Consider the following 22553-nt stretch of genomic DNA (forward strand, 5'->3'; position numbering starts at 1 on the left):
TCTATTTAAAAATAAAAATTCAGAGAACCGGCAGGGGCGGGCAGTGACACGTATGTATCCGAATAAAGCTACCTATATTCGGCATGGCCCGTTTAGCAGTCCCCTTGCGTCATATTGGCTGGTGGTGGGGAAAATGAGCTGCTGATTGGCTGAAGGGGAACAAACTGCTGATTGGCTGAAGGGGTAGTCAGTCAACGGCACTAATCCAGCCCAGCTGTTTGACAACAGGGTTCTTTTTTTGATCTCTGAAGTTGCCTAGAACCCCTTTAAAGATCTTGACGTTTTATATTATTTTGCAAGTTGCCTCATGTTGGCCTACCTGAGTTATTTAATAAACCTCATTTTGTTTTCACCCTGGATTTTGCTTGTTTGTACTGCACTGCCTCACACTGTCCCGCTCCATACCTCTCATGACATTACATTATATATATTATATATTATATATACTTACATAATTATCATACTTCTTAAAAAAGCTATGCACTTAGCTTAAATGTTCTTATCTTTATGCAAGCATCAATCAAAGTCAAGTATGAAAAATCTTCAGACAAGCATGAATCCTCAAACGACTACTTACAGTGAGTTGTTCCTGAAGGTTCCTCCTCTGAATCTGAAATGTCATCCTCTTCTGAACTGCTGCTGCTTTCATCTCCACCTTTGCAAAGGTGGAGAAAAAACCCAAGATCAACCCATATTTGTCAGTTTTGCCTCCTGTTTCCATTTGAACAATTACTTTTTTATACTCTAGTCAATAGACAGTAGCATGGTTATTGGATATATGGACATTTACTTTGTATTCTATACAAAGAACTACTACACGGCCAGCACACTGTGGAAGACTCTACCAGCAGCCCTGAAACTTTAAATTCCCCATGAAATGTGTGTTGGTGCAAAAGGGACACAGACAGACAGACGGGTACAACAGGTACTCCGAGAACAGGTACAATAACCATATGGGGCATGCATGGGCATACATTCCCAATTTGTATAGTTCCCGAGTAGACCGGTGCCCAACACCGGTGTGGGTACCAGATTTGCTCGGCTACAATATCTGCTCAGAGTCCTCTGTGCCTGTGATTGGCGACCACAACGTCATGACGTTGAAAAGATATCATTGGGCAGAATTGTTAATAGGTAGATTTGATTTTAGATATTTCAAATTTCCTTCTCTTATACCTCGACATTTCGGCCGCAGTTGTCCCGGGGAGCGACCCACAAACCCGGGGTACCACCACGTGCGCCTCGCCGACCCAACACGCCCTCCGCCGTCCCTGGGCGACCCACCGTTCCGGAGGTATCACCCGTTTTCTGCCGAAAATCGAATATCTACAAGCCCGGACGGGGGTCCACGCTAAAAAAAAAAACGTATTTAAAGAAAGAGCACTGCTAAAGAAACAAACTAATAATTTTAATTTCTTTATCAGTTCCTACTTGGAACCGTATTTCGGTACCCAACCCTAACTGTCGCTAAGTTTTTATTTTATTTATCATATCAATAGAGATGCACCGATTGAAAAATCCTTGGCCGATACCGATAACCGTTTTTTTAAAAGTCTGACCTGCCAATACCGGTTTTACCGATACCGATTTTCTATCTAAGAGCTAAAAGAAGAAGCAAAAATTATTAAATAAGGTTTTCCCATTCAGACATATAGCATGTATGTCTGCATTTAATTGTTTTCAAGATGAGAAATTTACCTTATGTCACTAGTCATGGAGTCTTCAACAGGGGGTCCGGTACCCCTAGGGGGTCCTCAGAGTTACTACGGGGGGGCGCCAAATCTTTGTGTGATATGATATTTTTAGCGGCGCCAGCCGCTCTATATCTGACTCTGTCCGTGTCCGTGTCCGTGTGTCCGCTGTATTCTGATTGGCTGGGCTATTATCTGCTATGACAACAGCTATGACAACACAAACTCCCCAGAAAGGCGCCGCTACCTTCACACAGGGTGTGATTTTTTTACATTAACCACTAGCATCCCATTTTTGAGGAGGACTTAAGCCAACCATAGCAGATCTACAAGCTCATGAGCTTGTAGATCTGCTATTTTTGGCAAAGAGGTATATGGGTGTAGAGGGGGAAAAAGAGCAGATCAAGTTACAAAAAAAAGTTTAATCTGCAGCACAATTTTATACAATATAGAGGGGGTCCCTGCTTCATCTCTCTCTCAGCTAGGGGGTCCTTGGCCTGAAAATGTTGAAGACCCCTGCTCTAGTCTAGTCTAGTATTTTGCCTTTCAATGATATCAAAGGCAAAATATTACCTTATGTCACTGTTTTGGCTTATTTTACCTCTGGGACTTATGTTACACTACTCTCTCTCTGGCCTGTTGCTCAGTGGACTTTGTTAAACTTTGGATAGATGACAAGATGTCTGTAGGCACATGAATTAAACCAGCGGTGCACTGTGGACGGATGATGATCACAACGTCTTTTAGAGTTGTTGTTGTTGGAAGCTGCTTACAGCATTAAGGACTTTTCAGATGGCGCCTAGTAATTTATTTGGAACAAAAAGCAACCCTGCAGGTAGAAAGTGAAAGTAACTTCAACTGCATGGACCGTCTGAGCAGCCTGGTGACGCACTTACTGCCTTTAAACTCTCAGTGATGGACCGACCGACAGCCACGGCATTGAGGCTATAACTGCGCGCAGAATTATGGAATATATAATATATCCCATAATATATATATTCGATATACGTATGTATCCTTACATTTCAAAGGTAAAATCAGCACCATTTGTAGGCTGTCACTTCTTGCAAATGTTTACCAAGTCGACTCGCACGATTTGATCATCGTGCTGTTGCTGCGCGCCCATGCAGTATCAATTTGACCGACATAAAATCTGCATTCATGACAGTGACCGGCCGACCACCGATCCAGCCGGTTTGACCTAAAACCGTCTTTTTTAATCGACGGCCGATTAATCGGTGCATCTCTACATATCAATGTTAGTATGAGTCTCTCTGTATAACTTCTGTATTTATTCTATGCACGAATAAGTGTATTAAAGTTATGTTTTGTATACAGGCTACTCTGTAACAATAGGGGGTGAGTAGGACATCCGATACGATATATGGCACTTTTTTATTATGAAAATATATTGGCTGGGGGGGGGGGGGGGGGGACTATTGCAAATATATGGGGGGGGGGGGGGCTAATGCAAACAAATACTTCTGTTTTTGCATTATAATTATTGCAAAAAAAATAATCGAAACGATATTTTTTTCTTCTATCGTCACAAAAACGTATCGCGATATAGCGCGGGACGATATATCGTCAAACCCCTATGTAACAGTGACGCTAAATACGCTAAATTTGTTAACCTATATACATGCCTTATGAAACTAGCAGATTGATTGATTGAATATTTTATCATTTATTTTATTTTAATATTCTAACAGGAAAATGTTATAGCTCCTCCTTTTGCCTCCAGAAACGTGAGTTTTTAGCGGTGCCAGTCGCTCTAAGATGCAACACATGCGCCACTTCAAGAAATGCACGCACACAATAATAATAATAATAATAATTAATTGCATTTTTATGGCGCTTTTCTAAGTACTCAAACTTACTCAAAGCGCTCTTACAATGGTTCATTCATTCATTCAGGGAGGGGACATTGACACACACACACACACACACACACACACACACACACACACACACACGCACGTGCACACACACACACACGTAACATGCGGTCCTGCGAGGCGCACCGTTGCAACACATGTTTTTATAACTTAAAAAAAAAATCACTTTTTTTTTCATTATGATCGCAAGTCCAATCGTTTCTAAACACACAGGCGAGTCGTGCACGTCGCTCAGACAACAAACATTCCGATCGGGGCGGAGTCTCTCCTCCAGCCCAGTGCAAAAACCCCATGTTTCGCTATGTAAATGGAAAACTCGCTTACTTTTTCACCTCACCACAGACCTCGCTAAATCCCTTATGATCGCGTGTTCAACTGTGTGTAGACACACAGGGTAGTTGTGTGAGTGGCCCAGAGAAGACCGTTTCAATCGGCGACAGGATGAATCTGAATAAAGGGCTGTATCAAAGCCTTCCACTTGCTCAGACTTACGCCGAGAGGAAAAACAAGCGCTCCTTTCTCGATCTAACCAATTTCCCACATGAACTGTAACATGCACTATATACAAATTGTACTTACTCCCACTATAATCTACATGAGTGTTTTATATAGTGTTAACTTCTTAAAATATCTACCTTCTCTTCCTTCACCTACCTGTGTATATGTTTTGAAGCCTTTCCGCTAGATCATTCCTGCAAATCCTCCGCATAACATCCGCCGTGACCTGAGCTGCACCCCCTTTGAAGATCTGTTCCATCAGAACACTGGTTTCCCTCCTGTCATCACACATGTCTAAGACGACACCATGATGATGACATGACAGAAGTAAACGGAACATCTGGAACTCATCATGATCCAGCTCTTGCAGAGCACGTAAAAGGATGTCCTTTGGATGCCTGGTACAAACACAGGATGTTAACATTTCAGCTTCATCCTCACTACTAATTGACAAGAACACCCATGGAGTGTTGTGCCCAGTCTCACAGCAGACACATGGCCCAACTAACTCCACACTTTCCATAAAAAGTCCTCAATATTCTGCCCATAGTACCAGCTGCTTCCCATACCGTTACTGTACCTGCACGATGTACAATTAATATGAAACGCATTATGACCCAAAACTTATGCAAACAAATGAACCCTACATTTCCTCCAGTGAGTTGGTCAGCGCTAGCTTTGCCACCATTGATGTGTGAATGTGGGAAGCGAGGACGCTGGCTTGTTCACCGCTTCAACTCCCAATGCATGTATGAATGAATGAACCATTGTAAAGCGCTTTGAGTAAGTTTGAGTACTTAGAAAAGTGCCATAAAATGCATTTTTTAATTATTATTACCCTTATTATTATTATTATTATTATTATAATAATATACACACTAAAGGCGGCTTTCCATATGCATGGACTTACCTAGCCCCACCCCACACCGCCCACCACAGCGACGGTTTCCACTACAATGAAGTGGGTAGAGTGGTGTGTAAGTGGTCCTAAACTGGTGCTTAAAAAGTACCCAGTCCTGGGTAGGTCTGAGCTGGGCTAAGCTAGGCTATAACAGTGACGTATAATGCTGCTGCTACTGATTGGTCGGCTCAGAGCTGTGTCTGTCCACACAGGTCTCTGTAAAATGTACTGCAGCAGCGTTGCCATGTCCACTTATCTGGCTTGGCCCCTGGACTAGGTCGGGACCACAACGGAGCTCGTTGTGAGCTTGTAGATCTGCTATTTTCACAATATTTATCTGTGGAACCAGTCAAACAGAATGGGGGTCCCCAGTTCAAATATGATTATTTTGGGGGGTCACAGCCTCAAAAGGTTGAGAACCACTGCATAGATTATTGAATCGGGTCCATTTGGTTGCAATGTTTGTAAACAGAGACATCTCACTGTGTGAGAGAGAGACAGACATACAGAGGGGAGGAAGAAGAGAGGGCTAGTTTGTAGATCTGCTATTTTCACAATATTTATCTGTGGAACCGAGTTGTAAATGTGAAGTTGGAACCACTGTGTGAGAGAGACAGTCAGACAGACAGACAGACAGACAGACAGACAGACAGACAGACAGACAGACAGACAGACAGATAGAGGGGAGGGAGAGAGGAAGAAGAAGAATAGAGGGCTTGTAGATTTGATATGTCCACAATATTTATCTGTGGAACCGAGTCACACTAAGTCCACAGTTCAAATATGATTATTTTTGGGGGTCACAGCCTGAAAAGGTTGAGAACCACTGCATAGATTACTAAATCAGGTCCATTTGGTTCCATTTGTGTACTATGAGTGGCACATGTTTGTAAAGAGAGACATCTCACTGTGTGAGATAGACAGACAGACAGAGGGGAGGAAGAGAGGAGGAGGAAGAAGAAGAGAGGGCTTGGGCTTGTAGATCTGCTATTTTCACAATGTTTATCTGTGGAACCGAGTCAAACTAAATGGGGGTCCCCAGTTCAAATATAATTATTTTGGGGGGTCACGGCCTGAAAAGGTTGAGAACTACTGCAGTGACTGAATTAATATTTGGAAAGTAAAATGTTTGACTGTTTCTATCGTACCTCTCATTTGACCAAAAGGAATGATCCAAGCATTTCTCCACTGTAGGTCTTTTCTTTGGGTCTGCATTGATCATCCTCTTAATGAGACGCTTAGCCTTCACATCCTGAACATGATCCAGGTTGTAGATTCCATCATCAACGTTGGCGTCACATTCATCGTCATCGCCAAAAGGATGGTGTCCTCCAGACAGGATGTAATATATCAACATCCCAGCCACCTTAAGAATGAGCATGACAATTATTAAATACATGTTTTGTTGTCATTCATTAAATTGTTCTCACACAGAATATAATAAACATACTGTATATCACAGCTTCTTTTATAAAGGGATAAAACCGTGTTCATCCATCACTAAAGTCTCAGTCACATTAACCCATTAAAACCTGAGGCCAATTCTACAAATGTCAGTAGTTCCGGTTTTAATGGGTTAAGAATGAACATAAAGAATGTAAGAACATATGTTCTCATTCATTAAATACTCATGCTGAATAAATAACAACCTGGATGTCAGTGCTTCTTGTATAAGGTACAGGACCCTGATTACGTTTAACCAAAGTCTCCTTTGCCATCCAGCATTTCGTTCCTGCAGGGCTTGTGTAACTAGTTGTTTTTCCTTCATCTAATTCTCGGCTTATTCCAAAATCTGCCAATCTTGCCTTGCCTTCACTATCTGTAAAGGAAATTGTGTAGGATAATATTAGAGATATTTCACTTTAAAAAAAACTTTGGGTAATTTTATCGTCTACACACGCTTTTGTGAACCCCCCAGAAGTTGCTTGATTCAGTATTTATATATTTGATAATCATTTTATCAGACACGCCCCCTTCCTATACAAACCCATTGTAACTTCAAACTCCATTTTTAACATGTTAGATTCATCAAAAACACCCGTCCTTGGTTCTGGTGACTCACCCTGCCCTCTTAATACGCGAGGGTGCCGTGTTTTTTTTCGATAACTTTAAAAAATATATATATATTTTTTTGAAAATGAAAACGATTAAATACAATAAAAAAATTAAATAAAATACATGAAAAAAGCAATCGAAAAAACATGGCCCCCTCACGTATTAGGAGGACAGGGTGAGTCACCAGAACTAAGGACGGGTGTTTTCGATGAATCTAACATGTTAAAAATGGAGTTTGAAGTTATAATGGGTTTGTGTAGGAAGGGGGCGTGTCTGACAAAATGAATATCAAATATATAAATACTGAATCAAGCAACTTATAAAGGGTCTGGGGGGATCACAAAAGCCTGAGTAGATGATAAAATGACCCAAAGTTTTTTTGAAAGTGAAATATCCCTTTAATTTGCATACATTTCTGATATTTGCTTGATTTATTCATTTATTATTATTATCATTATCATCATCATCATCATCATCATTATTATTATTTGTAGCTTACCAATAAAGACGTTTTGGGGCTTGATATCCCTGTGGAGAATTCTAGGATTCTGACAATGAAGAACTCTTAAGCTCTTGAGAACTTGACGTGCCAGCTCTTTCCTCTTCATTTCAGAAGGGTTGTGTTTAGTGATGTATTCTTCCAGGGTGTATTCACATAACTGAAGAGCAAGGTAACAAAAGTTCTTATCCTTAGCATAGTCAACATATTTTGCAATTGAAGGATGGACAAGCTTCTTATATAATCTTATCTCATTCTCCAGAGCTTTTAAGTTTCTTTTTGTCATTTTCTTCACTGCAACTTCAGTGCCATCATCTGTTAACCCCAAGTAGACCTCAGTTCCTTTACTCCCCGTTCCGATGAGGAATTCCTTGTGTTTCCCGAACAAAAAACTCCCAACTTTAATAACTTCACAGTCATTAATGTTTGCAAGCTTGCCCAACTTTTGCCTCCATCTTTGACTGGTTGATTTCCATGGTCGTGGTTTTGTTGACGTACTGGAAGAGGTTTCATCCATCTGATCCCCTGTAATGGTTGACATGGAAACATGTCTGATATGTATACACACACACACACACACACACACACACACACACACACACACACACACACACACACATATACATACACACACACAAATGCCCAAAAAGTTTCGGAAACTTCGGTCAATTATATCTCCCCTTTAAGCTTGTAAGGATCGTGCATTCATGGAATGAGCAACACAGCTAAACGTGTGGGTAGCGCCCCACCCACAATTTGCCAAAATCACCCAATATGCTTCTGTTGGTAATCGCTCTTGTTTTGAGCAACCTGCCAGCAAACACCTGCTGAGAGGTGTGTGTCAGTCACAGGTCTGTGTGACTGGCACCTGAACATGGGTTCTGCAACTTTGTTGAGTTTGTGTTGATGCTCCAAGCAGCATAGATAGTATAGTATAGGAACCAAATGGACCCTAACTGGTTCATTTGGTTCCTATACTATCTATCATTTAGCTGGGGACCCAAAATAAGAGCACAGACAGCTGACCTCAAATATGCTGTTTTTGAAGAATGACAAGTTTTCACTGGTGCCACACTTAAAATCACACCCAGTGTGAAGAGAGTGGTGCCTTTACTAAACTCTGCCTCCTGGTGGCTGCACACTGCGTGTGCCGTGCTCATTGTCAGGCTCATACGGACGGACGGACAGAAACCCACGGGGACAAAGTCATGTACAGGAGTGGTTGGCACCACTCAAAAATATAAAATAAAAAGTGTGAACCATAGTCATATTGTATAGCTATTGAGATATTTAGCATAAATATTGAAGTATGACATTGTGTCTATCGTGCAGCCCCAGAATTTGCAAGTAGAAAGTAAAGTGTTAAAATTGTACCTATCATTTTATAATAATAATATAATAATAATATAAATTTACTTTTCGGGCAAGTACAACATGACCTGTAATTGCGTGTGTGTGTGAGTGGCGTAGCACCAAATTCTGTGCGATGCGGTGCGGGTCACATGCGCGCGATTTTTATTATCAATTAATTAAACTACTATAAAACAACAGTAACAACACTCTACCAGCCTCCAGTGGTGGAAAATAGCAGATCTACAAGCTCACAATGTGTTGCGCTTGTAGATCTGCTATTTTCAAATGGCTGATATAGGGCTTAAGTGGTTACTGTATGTTAATAATAATCGAAATCTACCGAAGTAACTAGTAACTAGACACGTCGCAATTCTGGGAAATTGCAAAGTGTGGTTGCGCCGACGCCGGTCGCGGCCGCCGGGACTCGAGGAATACGTCTGGTTGGTGTGTTTTTTAGAATCTCGACACACAACACACACTGGCTGTTGACATTCCGGACAGAACAGTTTGAGTTTCTCAGCATGCAGACTGCAGAGATCCTCAGACCCTGATGAAGTTCTCTTACGTTTTGAAGCTCTCTGTCTCTCCTGTATGAAGGCCTCACACACGTTCTTCAGAGACAGGTTACGGGGTGGATGATCCGTTGATTGTGTTTGCTTACAAACTGGACATTCCTTTGTCTTCTGTCTCCACCATTCCTGCAGACAGTCTTTACAGAAGCTGTGGCTACATGACAGTACAACAGGATATTTAAAGTTGTCACGACACACAGGACACAAAGACGTGGAAGCCATTTAGTCTCTGAATGAAGCTACAAACACTCTGCTGAATACAGGAAGTCAGTCAGTCGTAGTAACACTTCCTCCTATAGAATGTTCCCTGAAGTTTACTTTCACTGTGAATCGTGGTTGTTGTTAAAGTCCATTCAGCTGACAGAGTCAGCAGCAGGTTCCAGTGGTCTGGGTCAGTATTCCCTCCTGTAGCTGATGTGGAAAGACAGTCTGTCCTCCTCACTAGAAGATGTGTTTGATCTGAAGGTCAATCTTATCGCCTCAGATGAGTCTGGCAGGGGGGCGGAGCTTTGACACACCACCACAGACCTGTTGCAAAGTACACACACACACACACACACACACACACACACACACACACACACACACACACACACACACACACACACAATTTAATACTCATATAACGTACGGCCCAAACATATTGAATTGGTTGAATGAGATAAGTCAGGACAGTCTTTTATTTCCTATATAATTAGTATAGACAGGAACCAATAGAGCCACAATAAACCCATGCATAAACCCAGAGAACTGAAACCTGAACATGCTGTCAGTGCAATAACTTTAAAGGTTCACTCCACACATTTTGCCTGTGGACATAATTATCTCAACGGTCTGATTCCTTAACGCTTCCCTTTAACCATTCCTAGATCTGAAAATAAATAAATAAATAAGCCTTCATTAAAGAAATGTATAAACAAATATTGCATACCTCTGGGTTACTTGAGGGGTTACCAAATGGACCCTTACAGGTCTGTAACTCTGAGAGTGTACAAATGGAACCAAATGGACCCTTACAGGTCTGTAACTCTGAGAGTGTACAAATGGAACCAAATGGACCCTTACAGGTCTGTAACTCTGAGAGTGTACAAATGGAACCAAATGGACCCTTACAGGTCTGTAACTCTGAGAGTGTACAAATGGAACCAAATGGACCCTTACAGGTCTGTAACTCTGAGAGTGAACAAATGGAACCCAATGGACCTTATAAGGGTCCTTTTGGTTCCATTTGTACACTCTCAAGAGTCATAGTGGGCCTTGAAACTAAAAAGTTAAGAGTAAAAGTAGCAATACCACAATGTAGAAATACTGTCACAAGTACAAAGTCAGTAAAAAATGCTTTACTTGAGTAAAAGTTAAAAAATATTGGCAGCAAAATATACTTGCAGTGCTCATTATGCAGAATGTCCCATTTCACAAAAATAGCAGATCTACAAGCTCACAACTCAAAGCAACACATTGTGAGCTTGTAAATCGGCTATTTTTCAATACCCCAAGTATAAAATGGGTTTTAATTGGTTAATATATGTATTGTAATAATATGTATAAATAATTAAATATGCAAAGAAGGTAGTACATAAAGTTGTTAAATGACTGCAGTGGAATTAACAGCACAATATTCTCCTCTGAGATTTAGAGAAGTAGATGTACTGTATAGAGAACTGTTAATGTAAATACTCAAGGTACCTCAACATTGTACTTGAATAAATTCAGTTTCTTGGTTACTCCCCCAAAGTGTTACCAGATTGCGCGGTTTTCCGCCCAATTGGGCTACTTTAAAACTCATTGGGCTGGGATAAATACTTTTCGCGCAGTAAAACAAATTATACTAAGATCTCCAGACCGTATAAAGCCTGGTTTCTATCTGCTGCTCAGTGCTCTGATCCGGTCTAGAACCCCGCCTACTGTATCCGGCCACTTAAACACACATACATGGATGCACTGTTTCTGTATCCGGGGGGGGGGGGGGGGGGTGGAGTAGCGGTGGCTGCGGCCCCCCGCCCCGTCCAATTACGGGCACGGTTGTTATGGGAGGGCGTGCAAAACCTGTTTATCGCGCGGGAGGAAGACAGCAGCTGTTGTGTTTACATCTTGTTTCAAGGTATTCTTTAAGGAGGTTGTACATAAAAGTCGTGATGCCGAAGTGGGGAAAGTATAAAAAGTTATACAGGAAGGAATGGGAGTCAGATCCAGTGCTAAAGGCGTGGATCGCCCCTGTCCCCGATGATGATGCCAAAGCTCGGTGTAAATATTGCAATACTCTTATAAGAGCACAGTATAATGACTTGAAAGAGCATGGCCAGACAAAGAAGCACCAGTCCCGTTGTGTGCCCAGTGTCAAATCCTTCACTGTACCAGTCAACGCTGGTCCATCAGGCACCATTAAAGATGACCAGAAACGCCGAGAGCTTAGGATCGCAACCTATGTTGCATGTCACACATCTATTAATGCCGTGGATGAGCTGTCAGATATCTGGCAGGATGAAACAGGAGCATTCAAAATGCACAGGACGAAATGTACAGCAGTAATCAAGTCTGTCCTGGCACCACACTTCAGAGAAGAGTTAAGGGAGGACATAGGTGAGTCTCCATACTCTCTCTATCTGGATGAAACCACAGACGTATCCGTGACTAAACTCCTGTGTATATGTGTCAAGTACCGATCGCTGAAACACGGCAAGTTTATCAGCACATATCTGGGGCTTGTTGAGATTGTCGACGCTAATGCTATTGGCATATCAGATGCAATTATTACGTTTCTGATAGTGTGGCCTGGACATCCGAAACATGGTGGGGATTGCTACTGACGGGGCAAGTGTCATGGTAGGAAAAAATCACTCCGTGTTCACTTTACTTAAACAAAAGCAGCCCAATCTACAGCTTATTCGTTGTGTATGCCACTCATTGGATATCGTTGCCAACAAAGCTATGCAACAACTGCCAATTAACCTTGAATATATGATAAAAGAAACATATAACTGGTTTGCTCATTCAGCAAAGCGCCAGTGTGACTACAAAAATGTCTATGAGACTCTAAATGATGGAGAGGGTCCACTGAAACTGATTTCACCCAGCTCGACACGCTGGTTAGTGATTTCAGGATGCAGACCTGGGTACAACATTCCAACAGATGATGGAAAAAGGCAAACTGGCCCCTGATGAAGGACAGAATCTTTACGCGCTGTTTTGATTTCCTAAAGGAGACACTGGTGCAGTATCAAATGCGCCTACCTGCATCAATGGGAATGCTGCGAAAACTTGAGTTGTTTTGCCCCAAAACTGTGATGTCCACCATAGACAGGCCAAAAGTTAATGACTTGCCCACAGAGTTCTTTTCATGTCCTATCGACACATTAGAGTGCCAGTGGAGAAACGTGGCATCAGCAGGCTTCTCAAGTGATCAAGCAGTTGACGCGTTTCGGCTGGAAATTGAAGCATTCAAAGACGCCGGAGAAAACCAGTGTTTCAAAGACTTAGCACTGGGTGTCATCAAATTGCTGACTCTGCCCATATCTAATGCTCATGTTGAGAGAGCATTTTCCCAGGTGGCACTGCTAAAGGATGACACAAGAAATCGCATGGGACTACAGCTCCTAACCAGCCTCATGCATGTACGCTCTGGCCTGAGTAGGAATGGACTGACGTCCGCTACTTTCAAACCTCCCCGGCGGCTGTTGGGGAGATTTGATTCATCCATGTATTAGCCAGCTGACCTGGCTTGCAGTGACTGTATATAGTTCGTTTAAAAAACACAAAAAATAACTAAAAAACTAAAAAACAACAAAAAACAACAACAAAAAACACTTCAACTTAAAAGACATTGATTCTGCATAAAGGTAAGATCATTTCTATTTAGCCCGTTATTGCATTACTGTTTTTTAATTGTGTGTGTGTGGTTGTGCGCACACGCGAGTGGCCGCGCCGCACGCAAGAGAGAGCCTGCTAGTTTTTTAATATGCTGGATTGGTTTTTATATCTCACATTTCGTGTCCGTTTCATCTCTTTATTGTGGCTGCAATACCATTGGTGTTGCTATTTTGGGTTGTCTGACTGTATATTTTCTTTGCACTCTGTCGTTAGCCTCTTCATGTTATTTGGTGGTTAAAGCTTTGTATGCTTATGTCCTCTTTGTAGCTTTGCCTTTGATTGAATACTTTATCAACCGTTTGCAAAAAAAGCACAGCGCAACTGCTGCCGCCAATTTATTATCTACATCAATTTTGATGGGAGAGATTCAATTAGCCTAGTGAAATTGGAAGATCTACAAGCAGAGGGGTGTGAGCTTGCCTTGTAGATCTGCTCATGGCTTTAATAGCTACACTAATGATGCCCAAATAACTAATACTCCAGGCACATATATACTGTACATATTGGTCAAATAGAGATGGTAAAATCAGGCACAAATAACAATGTTTTAAATAAACCAAATTAAAACCGAAAAGAAAGTAGCCTGCCAAAAAACAAATTAGACCCAAAAAATTAATTAATACTTTATGAATTACTATATTAATTACTATAATGAATAAACAAATTAGACCCGAAAAAGTAATGAATACTTTATTAATTACTATATTAATTACTATAATGAATTAATACTCTATTAACCAGTGTTGAAAACGAAACGAAATATGTTCGTCAACGCACATTCTTCAAAGGACGAAGACGAGACGAGACGACACCACCCACATGAATAAACAATAACTGGGACTAAATCATTATGCAATTTCGTTGACTAATAAAGACGAGACGAAAATGTAGTTCAATAAATAAAAACTAGACTAAAAGCTATGGTCATTTTAGTTCACAAACGAAGACGAGACGAAATATTATATTATATATTTATTATATGATTTTGTCACTCCCTGTCTCCTTTGATGCGCAGCGCAGCGCATGCTGTTCCTCACTCACACACACCCTTTCTAAGTTGCAGCCGCGTGCGCGTGCACACACACACACACACACACACACACACACACACACACACACACACCACCGTCAAATGAATGTCAGGAGGATTCAGATTTCAGAGCGAAACTTTACAAAATAAAACGGTAAAATGCTTTGCACAGGGCTCGGGAGAAAGAGAAGAGGTGATATTTTCGCTACATCGATGTGGAGAACAAAACAATGCTTGATTTTATCCGTGGTCACAAGATAGCTGGGAAAAACACAACAAACTTGAAGAGACACAATCGTTCACCACAAATAAATCAAGTTAAGTTAACAAAAGGTTTGGTGGTGGTTGTTTACAACGTAACATTAAACGTGGTGTTGCGTGTCGGCTTAATGTTCCAACAAAAACACTAATCCGACCCTAAAGTGCCCAAACTAATGCTGACTAATTTACGTTAGCTTAGCATGTAGCGATACACTTAAACCTGGTGTTTGCACTTTGTCCATTTACAGCCCGTACATCTACACAAACGTTCAGATTTCAAATATAAAGTGCTTACCATATGGCCAGAGATGTTACAACTCTGTTCGGGTAGCCCATAGGTACCCATATTTTCCGTATTGTTCAATAAAAAACATTTTAATCCGATCGGTGGCCATTTTCTCCGTATTTTCTCCATGCTTTCAACTATGTGACCCTATCGGTTGGGAGGTGTAATTGCACTCTGATACACTATAACTCTATGAGAAAATGACCGCTAAAATGCTTTTTATTGAACAATACGGAAGATACGGGTACTTATACCCACCCGAAGTAAATTGTAACACCCGTGGCCACGGAATAAGCACTTTATATTTGAAATCCGAACGTTTATGTAGATGTACGGGCTAAATGTAGAAAGTGCAAAAAAGAGGTTGAAGTTTCGTCATGACTGTCAAGATATGAACGTCATGTAGTTTGCTGCTATAAATCTAGTAGCAGCAAGCGAACCATAGTAACTTGTAAACAACCCAGTGTGCAGACTGTGCACAAAACATGTGGGCAGCTATACATGGATGCAAACAAGTCATCTTTAGGTGACACACTCACCGTTTCCAAAATAACATTAGGACAAAAACTTTTTTTTCTTTTCTTTTAGCTGACCTTGTATTGGAACTGTACTATCATGTGCTTTGTTTCTGCAAACTTCTAAATACAGTATTCAATCAATCAATCCATTAATCAATCACACTAGTTTATATTTACCCTGGTATCTGTCACCTTTTTCATTCTCATTGAGAACCACTTACTGGTAAACTTGACCTGAGTTGGCTCTGTCTGTACTTAGTTGGACTGCTTTTTCCTTCTACTCCAAATCTCTTTGCCAGAAATAACCAATCTACAAACTCTACAAGCTTTTTGGCTTATATTTTCCCCTTAGAATATAGATGCTGGGGTTCAACTTCAAGTGGTTAAGTCCATGAGGCACTTTATTTTATTTTATTCATTTTTTCATCTGAGATGTATTTAATTTATTTTAATGCAAGCATTGGTGTGTCTGTGAATTGTTATGGTTTAAAATAAATATACAAGTTCAATCAGAACATGTTCCATGTCTGGATGTATTCCTTAAAATTGCATTTTTCATCAAAAGGATGAGAGGAAATGCTATGTGAAATATGTTTAGATTAGATGGAAATGTTCTATATTATCTGCTGACAAAAAAAAGTAAAGGGCTAATATTATTGTCATGACTAAAACTTGACTAAAATGTCAACAGTTTGTCGACTAAAACTAGACGAATACAAATATTTCTTGGACTAAGATAAAGACTAAAATGCTCGACTTTTAGTCGACTAAAACTAGACTAAATGAAAAAAGGATGAGTTTGACTAAATGTGATAAAAACTAACAACCGTCATTGAAACTGGACTAAAACTGGACTAAGACTAAGAAATAGCTGACGAAATCGACACTGCTATTAACTAATACTCCAGGCACATACGTACATATTGGTCAAATATGGTAAAATCAGGCAAAAATAACAATGTATAATTAAAGAAATAACCAAATTAATTATTTATTTTGGTTTATTTTTATTGACATATAATATATCTATCCATAAAATAGCTAAATCTCTGCGTGCTTGTCTCTGTGTCAGTGTGTGTTATTTTGTATAATTTGTAACGTAACGTGATTTTTCATCAGGCACGAATTAGCCACCTACTAGACTTGCGTTGTGCCCCCACTGCCCCCAGCGTTGCTGTTGCGAAAGAAATAAGCAGCTTTGAAAGCAAGGAAGCAACGTCGCTTATAATAAGCAGACATGGCAACACTCATCACAAGGTCCTTCCATTTCAAAACAATGGAGGCAAATAAAGCAGCTAAACTTGCCAAAGTACGAGAGAAACTAAAAAGCGGTGAATTAAAAACTAAAAAGAAAGAAGGGAGTAAAAGTTCAACATGGGACAAGTTCAGCTTAGTGGTTCATGCTGATGATTCGAGTGCTGGATATGTGGTTTGCAACAGTTGCGAGATGGTCTATGTTTACGATAGCCACAAAACCGGCACATCAAACATGGTGCATCATTTGTGTGCTAAAGGGAAAAGCCAGCCAGCAGCACAGACAAACACCTTAACATCCTTCGTTCGTCGAGACAGAAAAGTTGTACCACCAGATGTAAAATCAAGGTTTGTCACTGTGACACTGTGACTGTGTCGACTTGTGTTGCCTGGATATGCGGCCATTTGACATCGTCAGCGGCACAGGATTCACCCAGGTGGCTCAGACGCTTGTCAACATTGGAGTTAAATACGGTGCTATTGACGCGGGTGCCATCATACCCCACCGGCAAACTGTGTGTGACAGGGCAAAAGATCAGGCTGCGAAAGATAAAGAGAAACTCTCTGAAGTCATCCAGAAAGTGATGCAAGACGGAGGACTTGCAGTGACCACAGATATGTGGACAGATGAGTTTAATCAGCGGGCTTATACGGTCCTTACATGTCACTATGTGGATGTGGATGAGAACAGCGCGGAGTGGCACCTCGAGAGTCGGATTTTGACTACGGTTGTTTCTAATTTCGATCCTAACCTAAAAAAAACAGGCGATAATATTCGGGATCAAATCGACACTGTGTTGACAGGTTATGGCATACCAGCAGAGAAAATTGTTTTTGTCAGCGACTCGGGTCCTAACGTTAAGGCTGCACTTAAACATTACCTGTGGCTCCTGTGCTCTGCTCACATTCTTAACACAGTGTTGAGACATACATTCTCTGAGAAGAATGCAGCAGAACCGATCAGAGATGTAGTGCAAATGTTGGATAAGTGTAAAAGTCTTGTCACATATCTGAAGAAATCGGGGGCTGTTGCGTCTTTAGCCAATACTGTGATGCAAGAATGTGAAGTTCGCTGGAACAGCAAGATAAACATGCTTGAATCTGTTTTGAAACAGTACAGTGAAATCAGAAAGCTTCTGGAAAAAAAAGATCAGCTGGATCGAATGGAGGGCGTTTTCCAAGATCAAATGAAGCACTTGATCGACTTCCTTGCAGTTTTCAGAACTGCCATTACCGATCTAGTGTGTATATGAGTCTGTCTCTTATATGTATAGTAGTGTGTATATGTGTCTGTCTCTTATATGTATAGTAGTGTGTATATGTGTCTGTCTCTTATATGTATAGTAGTGTGTATATGTGTCTGTCTCTTATATGTATAGTAGTGTGTATATGTGTCTGTCTCTTATATGTATAGTAGTGTGTATATGTGTCTGTCTCTTATATGTATAGTAGTGTGTATATGTGTCTGTCTCTTATATGTATAGTAGTGTGTATATGTGTCTGTCTCTTATATGTATAGTAGTGTGTATATGTGTCTGTCTCTTATATGTATAGTAGTGTGTATATGTGTCTGTCTCTTATATGTATAGTAGTGTGTATATGTGTCTGTCTCTTATATGTATAGTAGTGTGTATATCTGTCTGTCTCTTATATGTATAGTAGTGTGTATATCTGTCTGTCTCTTATATGTATAGTAGTGTGTATATGTGTCTGTCTCTTATATGTATAGTAGTGTGTATATGTGTCTGTCTCTTATATGTATAGTAGTGTGTATATCTGTCTGTCTCTTATATGTATAGTAGTGTGTATATCTGTCTGTCTCTTATATGTATAGTAGTGTGTATATGTGTCTGTCTCTTATATGTATAGTAGTGTGTATATCTGTCTGTCTCTTATATGTATAGTAGTGTGTATATGTGTCTGTCTCTTATATGTATAGTAGTGTGTATATCTGTCTGTCTCTTATATGTATAGTAGTGTGTATATCTGTCTGTCTCTTATATGTATAGTAGTGTGTATATCTGTCTGTCTCTTATATGTATAGTAGTGTGTATATGTGTGTCTCTTATATGTATAGTAGTGTGTATATGTGTGTCTCTTATATGTATAGTAGTGTGTATATGTGTCTGTCTCTTATATGTATAGTAGTGTGTATATGTGTCTGTCTCTTATATGTATAGTAGTGTGTATATGTGTCTGTCTCTTATATGTATAGTAGTGTGTATATGTGTATGTCTCTTATATGTATAGTAGTGTGTATATCTGTCTGTCTCTTATATGTATAGTAGTGTGTATATCTGTCTGTCTCTTATATGTATAGTAGTGTGTATATGTGTCTGTCTCTTATATGTATAGTAGTGTGTATATGTGTCTGTCTCTTATATGTATAGTAGTGTGTATATGTGTCTGTCTCTTATATGTATAGTAGTGTGTATATGTGTCTGTCTCTTATATGTATAGTAGTGTGTATATGTGTCTGTCTCTTATATGTATAGTAGTGTGTATATCTGTCTGTCTCTTATATGTATAGTAGTGTGTATATCTGTCTGTCTCTTATATGTATAGTAGTGTGTATATGTGTCTGTCTCTTATATGTATAGTAGTGTGTATATCTGTCTGTCTCTTATATGTATAGTAGTGTGTATATCTGTGTGTCTCTTATATGTATAGTAGTGTGTATATCTGTCTGTCTCTTATATGTATAGTAGTGTGTATATCTGTCTGTCTCTTATATGTATAGTAGTGTGTATATGTGTCTGTCTCTTATATGTATAGTAGTGTGTATATCTGTCTGTCTCTTATATGTATAGTAGTGTGTATATGTGTCTGTCTCTTATATGTATAGTAGTGTGTATATCTGTCTGTCTCTTATATGTATAGTAGTGTGTATATCTGTCTGTCTCTTATATGTATAGTAGTGTGTATATCTGTCTGTCTCTTATATGTATAGTAGTGTGTATATGTGTGTCTCTTATATGTATAGTAGTGTGTATATGTGTGTCTCTTATATGTATAGTAGTGTGTATATGTGTCTGTCTCTTATATGTATAGTAGTGTGTATATGTGTCTGTCTCTTATATGTATAGTAGTGTGTATATGTGTCTGTCTCTTATATGTATAGTAGTGTGTATATGTGTATGTCTCTTATATGTATAGTAGTGTGTATATCTGTCTGTCTCTTATATGTATAGTAGTGTGTATATCTGTCTGTCTCTTATATGTATAGTAGTGTGTATATGTGTCTGTCTCTTATATGTATAGTAGTGTGTATATGTGTCTGTCTCTTATATGTATAGTAGTGTGTATATGTGTCTGTCTCTTATATGTATAGTAGTGTGTATATGTGTCTGTCTCTTATATGTATAGTAGTGTGTATATGTGTCTGTCTCTCATATGTATAGTAGTGTGTATATCTGTCTGTCTCTTATATGTATAGTAGTGTGTATATCTGTCTGTCTCTTATATGTATAGTAGTGTGTATATGTGTCTGTCTCTTATATGTATAGTAGTGTGTATATCTGTCTGTCTCTTATATGTATAGTAGTGTGTATATCTGTGTGTCTCTTATATGTATAGTAGTGTGTATATCTGTCTGTCTCTTATATGTACGTATAGTAGTGTGTATATGTGTCTGTCTCTTATATGTATAGTAGTGTGTATATATGTCTGTCTCTTATATGTATAGTAGTGTGTATATCTGTCTGTCTCTTATATGTATAGTAGTGTGTATATGTGTCTGTCTCTTATATGTATAGTAGTGTGTATATCTGTCTGTCTCTTATATGTATAGTAGTGTGTATATGTGTCTGTCTCTTATATGTAATCAATCAATCAGGTCTTTAAGAATTTTCATATTCCATCGTGATTGGCTAAGAATGGCTTCCAAAGTCTCTGTTTTGAACAAAATAACTCAGATCATGGACACAGCACGCAATTTCCATGTAATTGTGCACACACATTCTCACTAGGCCGAGGAAGAAATGACACTTCAAATCTGCCTCGTGGTGGCGCTATAACAGGCCGATTGATTCATGTTTTTACCTATAACTGCACCGATCTGTGTAAAAAATTTAATGTGTAAGGAAACCCCTTTGCCCTGCATTTTTCACATCTGCCTTTTTGTCAAACAGGCCCCTCCCACAAATGTAACAGGCCAATCATATTGTCACCTCACTCCTGAGATCACTTGCTTTTCATTTTGAAGGGACTGATCCCCCCAAAAATCATGTTTTTGCATCAACCGGTTACGTTTTGTGCATTTGTGGCGCCCCCTATGGATCAAAATGGAAATGCTTTTGGGGATTCGTTGAGTAAACCACCCTCGACATGTGATTTAAATTTGGGATCGATTGGACGTTTCGTTTGTGATTTTTGGCATTTTGTGTAAAACGGGCCCCTCCCACTAACTTTGGAAGCCAATTACGGACGAACGGTAAGGACTATCAAAATGACGTTTGGATATGTTCATTGCATGGGTCCATAGATCATGTGTACCGACTTTTGTGAAATTTGGACAAAATATGTAAACCTTACCCTAAAAATTACCTATAAAATAATCAAACGATAAAATCAAATAATATAAAATGTAACTGTAAACAGTCGTATTCTGTCTCGATCCAAAATTCCTTCTCTTACCTTCTGAACTTGGTGACGTGTTCCTCATTTTCCTGTCTTCCTTGCTGCTTCTTCTAATGGTTCTGGTGACAAATGACAACAACAGTGACATTAATTTAGGTTTAGGCATAGTTTACCGAGTTACGGGGCGACTGTGTTTTGGGGCGACTACAGTGTGGTGCGCGTGAGATTGGCTGCGTTTCAATCGGCTGTTAACATTAAACTATGAGAGAACAGGCGATATGATTTGGGAGCGTAATTTACAACGCATTGGTCTCATTTTAAAACCGAAGGTTAAAGAGATTAATATAATAATAATAATAATACGTTATTTGTATAGTACTTATTTAAACAAAGTTACAAAGTGCTTGAACAATCAAAACAGCAATCAACAACAACAATGCAATAATGCAATAACAGTGATATATTACATGTAGTGGCTATTTGTCAACAACAATAAAAACTCCAAAAGGCCACTGAGGCACCAGGTAAAAGTGGATCTTACGCAGATCAGGCGTTTGTAAATGAGCCCATTGTCCAGACAAGGCAGCGACGTTTTTGTGGCATTTATTATCTTCACCAAGTTCACCATGACAAGGACAATACAGCAAGATGGTCAAAATGTTTGCTAGACTCTGGCCCTGATACTGGTAAAAAACCATAGACCTTCCCGGTGCCCACTGACTGCTGCTGTGCCCTGATTGACTTAAGTAAACCCAGCTGTGTGCCCAAATTGACCCATCACCTTCAAAATAAAAGCATTTTAGCTGGAACACAAATTAACTTAAATAATATGTCTGTAAATGAATTAATTCTACAAAACAAATCAAATAAATAAATACATTCAATAAATGTGAAAAATACTGAATAGCTTCCACATTCCGGCCCCTAATTGTGAGAATCACAATTACTCTTATGTAAAACATATAAGGGAGCTATTCTCTCTATCCATGAGCCATAGTGTCTTCTGTGTCTCCTTCTCTGTAGACACTGCAAGATAAACAGATGGTAAGAAGACAGGATAGAAAGAGAAAATAGATAGAAGAATTGTCCGTGGTCTTATTCTGTGGCCTCCACCAGCAGGCAGATCTTCGTCACAGGTCTCTCCAAGACGCTGGTTTTGGTTTGAATGCACACAGAGCGGACCAATCCTTTGGAGTCAGACTTGGTACTCACAACTCGACCCATCTTCCAGGATCCTCTTGGAGCTGTAGCATCGGCAATGATGACAATATCTCCTGGGGAGAAGTTTCTTC

At 39.7% G+C, this 22553-nt stretch overlaps 1 protein-coding gene across 1 annotated transcript in view; it reads right to left on the reverse strand.

Annotated features, from left to right (window-relative positions):
- Positions 1-22553, reverse strand: part of LOC311041379 (uncharacterized protein) — a gene marked incomplete at its 3' end in the record, with an annotated part of 76090 nt that overhangs the window by 26500 nt on the left and 27037 nt on the right. Inside the window, exons 2-8 of the mRNA XM_084086291.1 lie at positions 21319-21380; positions 9461-9995; positions 7543-8067; positions 6638-6807; positions 6137-6354; positions 4244-4485; positions 578-655 (exon numbers count right to left, since the gene is read on the reverse strand). Coding sequence (XP_083942417.1) covers positions 578-655; positions 4244-4485; positions 6137-6354; positions 6638-6807; positions 7543-8067; positions 9461-9689 — 1462 coding nt within the window. The 5' untranslated portion in view covers positions 9690-9995; positions 21319-21380. The remainder of the gene's footprint in view (positions 1-577; positions 656-4243; positions 4486-6136; positions 6355-6637; positions 6808-7542; positions 8068-9460; positions 9996-21318; positions 21381-22553) is intronic.

The sequence above is a fragment of the Gymnoscopelus microlampas genome (genome assembly GCF_963454915.1).
Source record: "Gymnoscopelus microlampas genome assembly, contig: SCAFFOLD_75, whole genome shotgun sequence".
Taxonomy (NCBI): domain Eukaryota; kingdom Metazoa; phylum Chordata; class Actinopteri; order Myctophiformes; family Myctophidae; genus Gymnoscopelus; species Gymnoscopelus microlampas.